At 39.0% G+C, this 15,359-nt stretch overlaps 1 protein-coding gene and 1 long non-coding RNA gene across 2 annotated transcripts in view; one reads left to right on the top strand and one right to left on the bottom strand.

Moving 5' to 3' along the window:
• The first annotated feature begins 20 nt into the window (after positions 1 to 20).
• On the top strand, positions 21 to 8,623 carry LOC131587013 (uncharacterized). The gene is made up of 4 exons (XR_009279287.1): positions 21 to 146; positions 6,805 to 6,898; positions 7,354 to 7,573; positions 8,389 to 8,623. It is a non-coding gene; the product is annotated as an uncharacterized LOC131587013 (long non-coding RNA).
• The window catches only part of TRAPPC10 (trafficking protein particle complex subunit 10), a 37,905-nt gene continuing 24,394 nt past the window's right edge, over positions 1,849 to 15,359 (bottom strand). The window contains exons 14-23 of the mRNA XM_058854416.1: positions 13,915 to 14,429; positions 11,371 to 11,512; positions 10,001 to 10,159; positions 9,081 to 9,310; positions 8,192 to 8,292; positions 7,718 to 7,844; positions 6,856 to 7,026; positions 5,305 to 5,482; positions 4,710 to 4,904; positions 1,849 to 3,907 (exon numbers count right to left, since the gene is read on the bottom strand). Of these exons, the coding sequence (XP_058710399.1) occupies positions 3,669 to 3,907; positions 4,710 to 4,904; positions 5,305 to 5,482; positions 6,856 to 7,026; positions 7,718 to 7,844; positions 8,192 to 8,292; positions 9,081 to 9,310; positions 10,001 to 10,159; positions 11,371 to 11,512; positions 13,915 to 14,429 (2,057 nt within the window). The 3' untranslated portion in view covers positions 1,849 to 3,668. The remainder of the gene's footprint in view (positions 3,908 to 4,709; positions 4,905 to 5,304; positions 5,483 to 6,855; positions 7,027 to 7,717; positions 7,845 to 8,191; positions 8,293 to 9,080; positions 9,311 to 10,000; positions 10,160 to 11,370; positions 11,513 to 13,914; positions 14,430 to 15,359) is intronic.

Below are 15,359 nucleotides of genomic sequence, written 5' to 3'. Positions count from 1 at the left end.
GAGGAAGGGAGCGAAGGAAGGGAGCGGAGCGGTTCCTGCGGCCTGTCACTCCCGGGCGGTGGCACTGCTCTCTGTCCCCTTCCCCATCCTCGGGCCCGCCGCCACCAGCCAGGGCAGCTGTGGTTCTTCTCAGTGAATATATTGCGGTATTTATACTTTTTAGTGAATACCTTGGGGTGACTGCGGGAGCTGGGCCTGTTTAGTCTGGAGAAGAGAGGGCTGGGAGATCTCATCAGTCCATATAAATGTATCGCAGGCAGGTGTCAGAGGATGGCGCCAGACTCTTCAGTGGTGCCCAGCACCAGGATGAGGAGCAATGGCCGTAAAATGAAACACAAGGAGTTTCAACTCAACAGGAGGAAGAATTTCTTTAGAGAAAGAGCTCTGGAACAGCTGCCCAGGGAGGGTGTGGAGTCTCCCTCTCTGGAGACATTCCAAACCCCCCTGGATGTGTTCTGTGTCACTGCTCTGGGTGGCCCTGCCTGGGCAGGGGGTTGGACTGGGTGATCTCCAGAGGTCCCTCCAACCCTGACAATTCTGTGATTCTGCAATTAGAGTGGAACAACACCAAATGCTCAGCCTATAGATGTGGGAGGTTTACTTTAAAGCAGTTTAATGGCAGTGGAAAGGATGATGGTAGCCAGTTTTGATTTTTTTCAGTAAAAATATAAAAATATCACGAAGAAAAAAAAGGAAAGAAAGGGGAAGGAATGGGTAAGATTAGATAGTGGAAACATAATACCACCTTTGGATCTAGTGGTGACACTCGAGTGTTGGATTTTGACATTCTTTGCTTAGAGAGATGGTCACAGTCTCCATCCTTTGGGAATGGGACCCCACAGAACGAAACTTCCTCAGGTTATGTACATTCAGGTTAGCATTGGAACACCCAGATCCCTCCCCAGGAAGGGAATTCTTCATGTCTGATGCAAGACTGAGGCATGCACCACCTGCTGAGGGAGACTTGCAAAAAGTGTCACAGCTGCTTTGGGGTCCTTGGTGGTCTCAATCCCCATCTCTTAGTCTTGCCTGCCCCATGACCCCAGTTGTGCACCTCCACTGGGGGCTGTGTGGCCACCATGGACCCAAAAACTGGCAAAACTGGCACCAGAAAGATGCTGCCCTACCTTTGTATTCCCATTTGAATGGCTATTAGTATTTGAGGCTTAGCAATTCATGAAATCCTTACTGTCAATGCTTTTCAGCTGGGTCCTTGGATAATCACTTGCAGGTGTTAGTGTTGCAAAATGTGGAATATGTCAAAAGTAACTTAAGTCAGGATGTTCTTTGATGGTTCTATCTTTCTATTCTTCCTAATCAGCAAGGAAGGAGAATTAATCAGCAGTACAGAGAGCAGTGTCCTTTAGTTATGGATATCCTGGAACTAACAAGCTTCAAGGATGCAGTAAATCAAGATATGAATGTATGTCTCATACATAAGTTGCTAACTTGGCAAAAGACTCAGGTCCGGGTATCCTAAAAATGAACAGTCTCCATTAGACCCTTCCCTGGAGGATGCACAGAAATCAGCTGGAATTACACAACTTGTGTGGAAATGATTAACCATTGATAATAGAGGGGCTGTACCTGAGAGGTTGCCAACACTGAATTTCTGTGTATAAGTAACAGCAGGAAAAGTCTGGAGGGATGTGCTGGATTTGTGGAATACTGTGGTACCTCCAGGCTTGTGCAACTCTGAAATAAATAAATAATCAGTGTCTCCCTCGAGTGTGTAATTGCACCCCAGGTAACGAATCTGATTTTTGCAGACAAAAGCAGCTTTGGTTAAAGCAGATGAAACAATCACTCCTCCAGACCAAAGACAACCCACAGCAGTGGAGAAGCTGATTTCTTTTTAAAACATGTATATTTAGAACTGTAACGCTTACAATTTCATTAAACAATCTTAGTACAATGTGTTTAATCTAACAGTATATTACAGAACAATGTGAAAAATGATTTAATAGCAAACCATGAAAATGGAATTAATAATACCTGCAGTGTCAAAGTCACTAACTTGTTACCTTTTCCAGTCAAAGAATCCCAGCAGTCATTCGCACTAAATGATGCTTTGGGTTTTATCCAGAATCAAATGGTATGATTTCCACAGAGAAAGGGCATTCCTTCACAGAAAGAAGATGCATAATAAGAACATTTTCAGCTAGCAGGTCTACTTTGTACATCTATTTAGAATTTTAAAATTAAAAATAAAATTAAAAATGTTTAGACCAGTGCAGGGTGCCTATTAATTTTTCAACTTATTTATGGTTCTTTTTGGAAAGAGGGTTTGTTTTTTATTTCCCTTTTGTAATTCAGCAGAAAAAAAATAATAACAATGGATTTGTCTACTGAGCAGCTCCTCACTTTAGTTTTAGTGACAAGTGTTTGATGTGGGACTGTTTCCTCTGTGGAGTCTGTTGACAATGCATCATTATAGATCTGCAAGTAGAAAAGGTCATTCTCACATTAAATGCACAAGTTTCAATATCAGAAGCAGGACATCAGAAGAAGTTGTAATTTTTCCAGTCACAGGTGAATTTGCAACATTCACAAAAATTACACTTTTTTTTTTTTTTACATTTTTTGTATTTACATTTCAGATATAAATAATGAAATTCTTTAAGTTACATGTTTTAACTTTGCTTCACGATTATTCTACATCTGCAAGCTTTCCTGTATCAAACCAACCTCCTTCTTTCATCATGAATGCACAAGTCTGGCCTCTAATCAGTAATAATTACACTAAGCCTTTATGATGAAAGGTTGACTGTTCAAGTATCACATCATATTGATATTTTTGCCCCAACTTAAAAATTGGGGCAGCAAACCAAGCCACTTGGAAATGGTAATAAAAGAAATTAATCTGGGAACTCAATAAGCCAAATAATTTATTATTAAATTCTATCAATATCTTTCTTTGGTAAGAAATATGCAAGAGGATAACCCAAAGCCCACCCCCCAAAAAAAAAAAAAAATCATATAATATGTGACATCACAGTGTCTACTCTGTGAAGGAGAAAGCCTCAGAAAATTAAGGAATTTTGTTCAGTTAAGATTGTTTATAGCAGTAGCTCTTCCATGCATCTAAATATGCAAATGATGGAAGTTTAATATAAAATTGCAATGGCAGGAATTAACAATGATCAAACAAACAAACAAAACCAAACCAGAAAAGCAACTGTTACACCAGTGAATGTGTTGTTGTATGCTCTGTTATGTTTCTGGCACATGTGTAGAAAAGCCTGTAAATTATTACATAAAAATTCAAGATTTGGATAATTATATCATCCAACTCTACATTCTAAAATATGTAGGAAGCATGAAACAAATCTCTCAGCTGCCTGACAAAAATAAAGAAGTGGTCCAAAGATTTGGATTTTTTGCTTTTTGTTGCCCTGTGTTGGTTGTTGTGATGCAGGGATGTGACTGCAGGGAGAAAACCCAATAGCTGACACAAAACATACTAAAGTGGCAATATAAACTAGCTGACACAAGCCTCACTGTACATTTAAATTGATACAATTGTCTGGTGCTTCCATGGCCAGTACACGCCGAGTGCCACAGGTCTCCTTGGAGTTAATGTTGCAACAAAGACTGAGCAGGTCATTATCCCATAAAGTGCTTTCATATCCAGTTCCTAACGGGTTCCTGGTCTCCACTCCGCGCTGTCACGTGACATTGACCTCCAGAACGTGGTCGTCCTTGCTGGGAATGACAAGGATTTGCATCCCTGTGCTGCTGTTGAAGACCTGGCCCGGGGAGAAAGGCTGGAGCCGGGGCATGGGCAGACCCTTGTGCTCCCCGCTGGCTGTGGAATGCAGGCTCCCCCTGCTCCTGATGCTGCTGCTGTCAGCCTGCTCATCCACATTCTTGTCCACAGACAGGTTATCGTTTTCAATCCAGCTATCTGTTTGCAAACAAAACAAAAATATTGTTTTATTCTACCAATTAACTCTAAAAAGTCATTTCAGAGCTCTGACAGCTTAATTCATGTTCACAGTTATTGATCATCTCTGCTGAGGTAAGTCTGTGCACACTTTTGGCCAGCACCAGAAGTAACAGAGTGAATTACACTGGTTTGAAAGGAAAATTTCAGTAGCATGACATCACATCTGTCACAAGCTAGAAGGATGCACACTGGCAGTTCCATTGGCAAAAGCTATGTTGCTCCTGTGAGTGAATTCTCACTGCAGCTCTGGGACTACTCATCAGTACACATAAACACTCTACATAGCTGTGGTAATTTAAACTCTGCATCTAATCTAATGCCCCAAATTTTCAGCAGTTCTTTATTTCACATTCAATCCCTTGAAAACTGGGAAAAAAATTCTAAGCTAATGAAGACACACACAATTTAAAGAAAATGGAACTTCAGGATTAGAGGGGTTATCGAACAGTTTTCACTTGATTATTAAATCCAGTGACAACTGATTTGCATACTAATCTTTAAAGGAAATGTAAGACAACAATGCATTTATTATTCCTCCTCAGAGATTCAAATGGCAACCCAGATTCAAAGTTCCCATGAGAGCAAGTTTCAATTTAGGACAGTGAGTGAAGGTAGCAGAGGCACCTGTGAGTACCTGGTCCATTTATGACCAAGTCCATATATTGTCAGTGTATTTCTTGCTTTGCACTTCTCTTTACACAAGAACACAGGAAAAGCAGAGTCATTTCTGTAAGTAGCCACATGGTCAAAATGGCCTTACCAGCATCAAGCTGCATGGAGTGAGCAGAATGGTGAGGGAGGTATTTAAACAATCTGACATCAGGGAAAGGCAGGTACCCAGCAAACAGTGGCATCACTTCCATGTGGACTTTGTGAGTTGCTCGAGGTGCTACAGGCATAGAAATCACTCCAGAGCTTTTCCCACAGACTGCCCAGTTACTACTGTTGTCAACAACTGCAAGAACAAAGAGAAAACACTATAAAGATCTATTGTGAAAAATGAAGAACCCTCAGGACAGTTTTAGAGCACCTTGAAAATCTGCATTTTAGCAACATCTAAAAGCTTTTATGTGTGAAGAGCTGTGGAAGGTAAGAAAACAGCCCTAGAAAACTGAAGGGACCATAGTTGGGCCTCAAGCCTGTATCTATCCAGTCTGAAGAACATTTCTATTCCACTGGAAGGCAGCTTGATGAGGAGAAAATAAAATATTCCCAGTCTAGCAAAATGAAAACTGCTTTACTAAGCAGCTGTACCCACAATAAAGGAATTTATGCCATAGCAAGTCTGGCAGATGTCATCGTCAAGAAAAAATTAGGGGGAAATTTATCAAAATGCTTAGGAAAAGTACTCTTACCTTCATACATAAGTTTTGTTGTGCAATATCCATCTGATTCTGTTAATGCTTCATCTCTGTCAACCTCAGAGAGCTCAACAAGCCGGGTGATGGACACCTCTAAGGAGCAGAGTGAGCCTGTTTTACAGTACTCTGCATCCAAGGGTGGGAAGATTTCAGTTTTCACATGGTACAATGTCTGTCAGGAAGAAAACCGTGCTGTTATCAAGAAAAAGGGGTGTTTTATTTGTGTTTAAACTGAACTGGACAATGGGTACAGTAAAAACTTTACACGTAACAGCCTGTTAAATCTTCTTAATGCAAGAATCAGTAAGTAATGTTCACTTCATTATCTTGCTCAGTTTAAGTAAATCAAAGAACATGGGATCTTGGAATGCTGTGCAATACTAGCAACTTTAAAGATCACCTGGTTCCAACCCACCTGCCATGGGCAGGGACACCTTCCACTAGATCAAATCAAATTTGATTCAATCTATTTCTGATACCAGCAGTGAAAATATATTTTTTTCCTTCACTTCTGGACTTCAACACGGAGTTTCAATGCTCCTACTAAATGGAGCATTGAATCTTACCATTTAAACAATTTTTATCAGTTTCTAAGCTCTGCCCTTTAGAGACCCATCATTCAGATTCTGAGTGATAAAGAACTAATTCATCTCACTTTCCTGTCATAGTCTCTGGAATAACAGTGCCCACATCAAATAACTGATTTTTAATTCCTGCAGAATTCAATTTCTACCAGAAAACCCCCACTGTTTCACACAGGCACTCGTCTTTAAAAACTCCAGAAAGATGCTGATAAAGGTGCCAAAAATGCTTGTTGCATGCCAGTAGGCAAACAAACATCTGAAATGTTGATCAATGCCAGTTTGCAACAAGCAGGTTGAAAACACTGAAAAGGATTTAAACAAAAGGATTTGAAAAACAAAGAGTATTCTCATGATGCTGCTTTTTACCCAAGCATAACAAAGGGTAACACTGAGTTTAGAAATGAGATTAAATAATGTTGATAAAACTTCCTATTAAAGGTATTCTACCTAGCCTATGAGCTTCCTAGCTGATCAAAGGAATAAAAAGTTTGTCCATAAAGGGCAAGAAGAAACATTTCAGATAATGGCTTAGAAAACCCTAAATATTTCATTAGAGGAGCTCATCTCAAGCACTGCAAAAAACTACTCAATGCTTTCAATAGCAAAGATATTTTGTAAATTGCAATTTGCTTTGGAGAGCACAATCTTAAGCCAGTAGGGAAAAAGCAGCTAGCTCAGTAAGCTGCAGACAATCTCCAGCTGCACCAGGAAGGTGAAAACAGTAAAAAATGGAACACAATTAAGCACAAGTGTTATGGCCCTCACCACATTTCTGTGGCAAGGATATAATTCCACTACATCAAAAGCAGGCTGCAGTTCTGTCACTCACAAACTGACTTTCCAGTGATTCTAAGCAGGTATTAACTTCATGATACAAACAGAATTTTTCTAATATATTTCTTTTTTTTAGGAAACCATATTCAGTTACAGTATGCTACCCTATACTTGGAAGAGTACTTACAAAAAAATTTTCCACTTGGAATTCATAAGTGAACGGCTTCAAGGTAAGAGACTGTTCTTCAGAGGTAGCTGGACAAAAGCTGACTGAAAACAGGCACTGCAAGGAGAGAGGAAGCTCTTTTGTCCACTTCAATTCCCATACAAAGAATATTGATTGCTTACTGTACATGACCTGAAAGAGAATGTTTGGAGTGTTAGCTGCTTCCTTCCTCTGAGCAAGAAGGGAAAATGCACACAAGCATGTTTGTCTGTTCTGACATTGGTACAGTTTATAGAAACAAAATCAATAAATCATTAGGAAATATGCAACAAAATGACTAATAGTGAATCTTTTTCACAATACATATATTTTTAAAAGATTTCCATTTCACTGTTAGAATCAAGTGTTTCAAAAGGAAACACTTCACAATCAGTGAAGTGCAATTCTGTATTTGAAAACATTTTAATCAAAAGTCAAATTTAATAAAATTATTAATATGTTCTTATATACTTTTTCCAGGCACCAAGAATGAGCAATTTAGTATGTTCAGACAATGCTGAAAGAAACTTCAGGGCTCCCCAGAGAACTTGTGGATGCCCCATCCCTGGAAGTGTTCAAGGCCAGGTTGGATGGGGCTCTGAGCATCCTGGGCTAGTGGAAGGTCTCCTGCCAGGGAAGGGGAATGGAACTTGATCATCTTCAAATTCCCTTCCAACCCAAACCATTCTGTGATTCTAAGGTAAAAAACTGTTCTGCAAGTGAACTGGTTTACATCTGTATTTAATAGGAAAACTGTCTCTACCTGATTATTTTTCCTAAAACCCAATGACAAAACTGCAACCATAAGATGAAAAAATCAAATAAACCAGCAAGTGAATTTTACCTGTTGAGATGCAGGGTTGAGAGGTACCAGCTGCAAATCTGTACACTCAGCAGAATTTTTTAGGCTGTAATCTGAAAGCTGGAAACAGAGTTCTGACAAATTCTGTACGCAGACTTGCACATATTTCCTGAAAAACAACACAGTTTTTTCAATGAAAGCTGAACAGTTACATTGGAAGAGTTCATGTCCATAAAACAAGGCTCTAAAACACCCTCTTTCATATTAAACAAAACCAAAGAACTGCACAGAAACAGGAGAACTGGGTTCATCCTGTGGTCTTATTTCCAAAACCACAAATTTGTTTTATTGTCATGAAAGAACACGAAAGGAAATGCACAAGCTTCCAGGGGGAAGATAGTAGAAGCCCAACTTATATATTTAAAAAAAATAGGCTGCCATAAATATGAGTTATGAAACCCCAGCTCCATACTTTGTAAGAAGAAAGAAACAATTAATAAATAATGAGTACATTACCGTTTGCCAGCTGACAACAAGGAATGCTTGGCATTAAAGGGTATGCAGAATGTTAATGCAATAATAGTGGAGTAAATCGACCAAGGACAATCAATGGTCACCTAGAGGAAAAAGGGAACACAGTTCTTATTTGCAATTGTCTTTGGCACAATGATTTTGCTTTTCTTCTCCTTTCTAAGAGAAACTTTTCTTATCAGGTGTCTATATCTTGTGCATCCAGGAGAGGAAGAAATAAAAAAATTTAAAAAATCAGTATGCAAAAACTATACTGAAAAAATACAGGTTTTTGTTTGCCTGTGAGTGGGATATGAAATCTCAAAGCATCTTTTCCTCTAAGAACTGACATACCCAGTTCTAAAGAGTATAAATAAAGGAAGGGGAACAGAAGTAAGAAAAGATGGAAGGACACCAATGGCGTCTTAATACAAAAGCAAAGGTCAGTATCAAATAAACTTCTATAAGATCTATTATTTAAATGCCTTTATAATAATTTAATATGTTAAATACAAGCTAAAAATATTTTAAAATGCATTTAATGTATATTTGTTTTAATTTGAAGCAGTGCATTTGACTTCATCTTTCTCATGAATCAGAAACAGGAATTAAAGACACAGGTATCCTCCATGTTTTATAAACTGTGGTAAAACACTAAAAGTTAGATTACTAGCCAAGGGAACAGCTGACAGTTTATTAACCATAGTGTATATTTCTGCTTATATTTACAATTTCTTTACATTTTAACATTCAGTATGATTTTTGCATATATGTCTTTTGAAGAAAAATAAGTTCCAAGCAAGCAAGTTCCCCCTCACCACCATTTCTATTTTGTGATGTGTTTATGCCTGAGATCAAATACATTTCATAATAAAAAAGTTAAGCTACATCTTACTTTTTGGTCAACAGTAGCCATGCAGTTGTCCTGTTTCTGCTTCTCTTTGTTTTTTCTGTGATTTTCTTTATTTGTAGTGTTTTCTTTCTCCACTGCAGGTTCTGTGGCTGATGGCAAATACATGACTTCTAGTTCAAACTCAATCACATGATAAGCAGGAGCCACTGGCAAGCTGATGCTTGTGATCTTCTCAGAAGACTGAATCCTTAATGATGACTCTGAGATCTTTTCTACAGATGTGTAGAATGGGAAAAAAAGAAAATCATAGAAAAATATGTCGTGCCATATCCACTTCCCAGCAATGTTTGCAAAAACAGCAGCAATAAACCATGTTTTAAAACTCCAGAGTAACCTCTTCAAACCAGCTATAATCTGCACATGTTAAATATTTAACTTCCCAGGAGTAATGCTCTATCCTTCTTTAACTGCAGGAAGGTAATCACCACATTCCATGTGGTTCCATTCTAAAAAGGTTCCTTCTAATGTTCAGGAAAGAACTGAGAGGGCAATTTAACAACAAACTTCAAACCAGCTAAAGAGCTACTTCAGCCCATCACATGACCCTTATTCAAGTCTTTATAAAGTGAAAACCTTGTAAAAGTTAAGTCTCATAATTTCAATTCAAGCAACCCTGGACACACACACACACACACACACACACACGCAGCAGTTTCACATGCCTTCTGGATTTCATCAATGGAAGTAAAATTGTCCAGCTATGTTTGTCCAAATTCATACTACTACTTTGAGGGTGAAAATTTAGGGCCTTTCTTGCACTGAAGTACTCAGTTGCAAATTGTTCTTAATAATGACTATTGACAAACAGTGTCAGTGTTCTTAATACCATAAGTACAGGTTGCTTCAGGATGACTGAACTTGTCAGCCTTTTAAAGAGTATTCATTTTCAGCTCCTGGCTTACCCCTGGTGTTGGAATAGATCACAGCCTTGCTCTCAGGGTGGTACAGGATGGGCATGGCATCCGCATTGCTGAGCTGCAGAGTGTCCCCACTCTTCATGGTGTAGTGACCAGTGGTCACTGTGAACTTCACCTTCTGGGGAATGCCAGCCAAAAGGCTTTCTGAAGGACAGAGCAGGAATTGTTAACAGATTCCAGCACATGGTTACAATGCAGTAAGACTTGTTAGCACACAGTTGGTCACACACTGGGGTAACTTACAAGTGTGGGGTTTTGCTGTTATGGGACACATTAAACCCAGCTGAGTTACAACTTGTGGAGAAAGAACTTGTTTCAACCTGAGAGCCCAAGCCCACTCCATCTTGGATAGCTTAGATGAGCTGTCTCTCTAGCACAGATTTCAGTGAAATACAATAACCCCAAATAATTTACTAAGCTTTTCAAGTTCTCCAGGTTGCAGAGAGCTCTGTATTTCCACACCTGCAATTCCAGTCATACCCACGTGCTGTATTTACACAATCAGCTCAACAAGAATGACAGTGTGCACACAGAATCACAGCTATCAGTTTCACAGGGGTCCCTAATTTGATTTATGCCCAATATGCCTGTCCTTCCTTTGCTGCACACTGCAACCTGGAATGCCAGCACAAAATTCATATAAACTCCTCAGCTGCCACACTCAATAGTCTGAAAACAAATCACTATTAAATTCCATTTATACACTCTAATAAGTGTTCAGCTGCCCCTGAAACCAATGGATGCATTTGATACTCATTTTTAGTAAGTTCTTATTATCCTCTCTAGTAAAGAATCCCATTTCTTACTTATTTATTGTAAATATCAAAGGGACTCTAGCATTAAATTAGGAGGAATTTCTTCACAGCTAGGGAGAATACACATTGGAATGGGCTGCCCAGGGAGGTGATCACTGTCCCTGGAGGTGTTTGAAGGGAAGACTGGATGTGGCACTCAGTGCCATGGTGTGGGTGACAAGGTGATGTTTGGTCATAGGTTGGACTCAATCCCAGAAATCTTTTCCAGCCTAATTGATCCTGTGATCACAACCAATAAGGAGCTTGCTCAATTACAAATGTAAATATTCACTTCTAATCAGTCTGGCAGCTCAAATCACACCTGGTATTTCAGTGACGCTACATGTTCAAAGTTCAAAAGTGACACTATGTGTCCAGAGCCAAGCACTGGACTCAATTGTTCATCACTGGCAGGACATTATGATGGATAATTTGAAAAGCAAGGCTGTATTTTAGACTCACAATGCAGAGTAAGGCAAACTGAGTAATACTGAAGCCATGAAACACACAGGAGCACAAGAGGAATCATCAAAGCAGCTTCAGCACAGCCACTGCACCTACCAGTCATGGGCTCCACTTTGAGCTGGGGCTCCTGGGAGTACACATCGTACTGCACGATGGGGTAGATGTGAAGAAGGACAAACTGCACCTTTCCCACTGAAGTGCACAGCTGCCTGAGAGTGTATGTCCCAGGTTCTTTGGCCTGGGAAGAAAAACATTTGAATGTGGTTTTTTTTAAGAAAATACTTCTAGAACAAGCCCTCTACTAAAGAACGGCATGTTTCCATCTCATTTTTATCAGGTACTTTGGGTTTGTAAATTAAAACTGCTGATTTCAGAAAACTCAGTTTTCTGAGTAAATGACACAATTTGCACAAAGGAGCACCTTTTGCCCCATTAAGATAGAAGCTCTAGAGTGCTGTCTGATTCAAGAGAAAACATTATAATTAACAAGTACTAATAATCAGGATAACTAATGTAGTAGCTATACTGTCAGTTTGTTATTCTGGGGTGTGTTTTGCCTTGTTTGTTGTTTGATTCCCCCACAAAGTGCAACATCTATGAAAAAACATTATTAAGTACCTAAACAATACCTGTGTTTATTTGGCTAATTCATAAAAACAACTATAAAATCCTGCAACATTTATACAAGGCACAGCTTTCAGCTCCAGCTATTGATTTCACACACTCCCCACCACACATCCTGAGTCAATGTTTACAAGAAAGTAACACATACATATTTAATTTCCAACTCTTCCCATACCCTGAGTAATGGGATTCTGGATGTTTCTCGATAAGATTAAAAACAAAAGCAAATGTGTAACACCTTCTAGTATATTTACTCTTGATTCTATTTGGTCTTAGGGACTGCTATGTAATGGGAAGTGTTTTCTTTTCTTCATGTGCCATTTTCCAAGTGTAATACATAAATACTACTGCTGGGTATAATTAAATAAGTCTACAACTTCTGGAGAAAAGCTGTACCAACTCAACAGTCAACCATCATGCAGTTCTTTACATGGCAAATCCAGACTGAAATTCAGTATTATTCATTCTGACATTAAAGTCACTACATTTTAGCCCTAAAAAACAGAAAAGCATGAGTCAAGTAATATGTAATATACACATACTTTAAATCTTAACAAGGGACTTAACAGGGAATGCTGGTCTAAAGAATTTAGACAATGCTTTCTGATCTTTTTTAAGGCCTGGAAAAAATTGGAAGATTGCTGTCAGCATAAATAATGCTAATCATCAGTGTAAGGTCTACAGAAAGGATCATACTCCCTCTGGGTCATAGAAGCACAGTCATTCCTCTTCCTGCAGAAGTGGTGCAATTAAGCATTACTTTAAGAAAATTCAGAAAATAAGCTGTCAGCAGTTTCTATCCTCTGGCCAGCTGTGTAATCCAGTAAAGTGATACCGTGTATTACTACAATGATAATGGATTTTTAGTAAATATTTTGAAAAATTGCAGCTCAAATCTAGAGAGGCTTTCATTGTTTTATCTAATAATACACTGCTAAAATTATAACATGCTCAGATTTTCCTTTTTAAGGACAGGTAAGTCATGCCTTGAATAACTATATTGTGGGATTCACACTGAGAAGTCTTCCCATGCAAAGTTCTTTTCTTGAAAGCAAGGTTGGAAAAATAGCAAAGTTATAAAAGTAAGGCTGTTCATCCTCCAGTAACCACCAGATTCACAGCAGAACCAGGGAAATGCAAAGCAGAGCTATATCTAGCTTTTCATCCAACTCTTCTCCTGGAGCTTCCAATTGCATCCTGATCCCACCAACCCCAAATGCCAGCTCAGTGCAGCCCCTAACAGCTTTCTTCTAGTAACACTCCTTCATCTGAAACCCAGTTTTACATACATGTGAATTCATTTTACATAATAGGGCATTTCCAGCCACCTAGGCCTCTGGTCCAAATCTCATTAACCTGTCCCAATCCTTTGAAAGGATGAGAAACCTCAGAAATTAGGTCAGTAGGTAGTTCAAATGACTGTATTGCTATTCCACAGACGAAAAGAACTAGTAACTAATATCTAAGTAAGTTAGATGATGACTAATGGGGACAATTTTAATTCTAACATCTTTTAAATTGTGGCTGATTTCAACTGCTTGCAGGGAGGTTTACTACATCCCCCAAGTGAAAAATTATTCTACCACCCTCTGCAGAGAAGAAAAGGCTGTCAACCAAATTTAACCACACAGTCACTTACTGAAGGGCTAGAAGAATTCAAAGCTTTTAGACGTTATTCTGAATGACCTCAACAGCACAGGCAGACTTCATGAGCAGTACATTATATTGCATATGAATTTATCAGTTTAATTTTTGGCAGCAATAGTCAAGATGTTCAAAATAAGTTTAGGAAGGCTGACTCAAATGATTTTAAGTAGGAGAGTTATGTTTTAGCATAAACACAACAGCATCCTTTCAAGGTAGATGATGGTGTAGAACAAGAAAAAGCTGCAAGGGGAATGGATGATCCAAGTGTAACAGGAAGCAATACAGGCACCACTCACCAGCACAATACTCAGCCACTATTTCTAATTTTTCTGTCAAGAGTGCTACAGTCACCCAGCTACAAAAACATACCTGAATATTGAACGTTATTTTATTGTCCCCTGGTTCCAGAGTCAAGTTGTTGCACTTCAACACATGAGCCCCATCTTCCAAAGTGACCCCCGAGGGCACGTCCAGGGAGCTGCTGCTCTCCTGCCTCCGCAGCAGCATGTGTGCGTTTTTGCAGATGATTCCTGCCGTGTTCAGGGAGTTGTCCGAGGGGCTCCTCTCGTACATTTCACACAGCTCCAGTGCTGGCAGGTTGTTTCTCGACAAAGGCAAGCCTGCAATTTCACTTGGGAAGCTGATGACACCGTTGGAAGTTTTGTGCTTGGTGAGCCACTCGGCTGTTTTCCTGTAGCTGTTCTTCTCAATGTTGAAGTGAACGTGGATGGCAACCTGGTCCACCTGGACAGGGATGGGCATTTGGCTTAGCAAAGTCAACTCGATGGACAACTTTCCACCCACGTGGACAACAGCATTTGGAGGGTCAAAATGCAGAGTTTTCAGCTGGGCAAAGGAGTGCATAGGCAATATAACCTTTTGACCTGGAAAGATAAAAACAGGGATTATATTATTTTCCAGTGCTGCTGAAGATGAGCAAAATTTTTCTCTTAAAAATTCAATCCCTAGAATTAAATGGATCAACAACTTTTCAATAAAGAATCATTTCACAACGAATCAATGCTTTCCAATTTTTTATCTTGCATGAGAGTTAGAAGATGCTGAGATGTTTTCCAACAGTTACTTATACTACAATTTCCATTTCCAGGCGATTAGAAACAACTGAATTAAGAGAGATTGTCCAAGCAGAAGCTGAACATTTCATTACTACAGAACACAGTAGCATTAACTGACCAACTTCCCAGAGCTTGTACAAGTTTAAGAAACCAATAATCAGGCTGGTGCCTTGAGCCAGCAGCTCTGCTATGCAAGGGGTTTTTATTCTCTTTTCTGCATTCCAAAAACAACCCTAAGGCAGTACCTAAAATTAATTAAGAATCAAGTCTGAAATAACATATTACTTTTGGTACATCTAATCATTAATAAAAAAATTCTGAATAAAAATAAGTATTCTTCAGATCTACAGGAAATATTCCATATGAATTTGAATTATGATGAATATCTGACAAGAAGATGTTACTGAAGCAGCATGAAGAATAAAGAGAGGAAATGGGATGGACAAAATAATAAGCTGCAAGTGGATGGACACAGATCTAACATCAAAATCCAGGATGTACTATCACAGAGCTGCCACTTGCATGCCAGCACTGAGAGATAAAGATAGGTTAGGAACTGAAAAAACCCAACACACAATAAATTATGGCCTGTTAAAGCAAGGAAACATAACTGAAAGAGAACAAAGACTTTGCACTATTCAGGATGGAAATGTTAATTACCCCTTCATCTTTGACTATTCTTAATTAGTGTAGATTTATAAATGTTTTAGAAAACAAAAGTTAAGAAATTATATACAA

This window comes from Poecile atricapillus, chromosome 1 (genome assembly GCF_030490865.1).
Source record: "Poecile atricapillus isolate bPoeAtr1 chromosome 1, bPoeAtr1.hap1, whole genome shotgun sequence".
Classification (NCBI taxonomy): domain Eukaryota; kingdom Metazoa; phylum Chordata; class Aves; order Passeriformes; family Paridae; genus Poecile; species Poecile atricapillus.
This window is presented reverse-complemented; position numbering and strand designations above follow the sequence as displayed.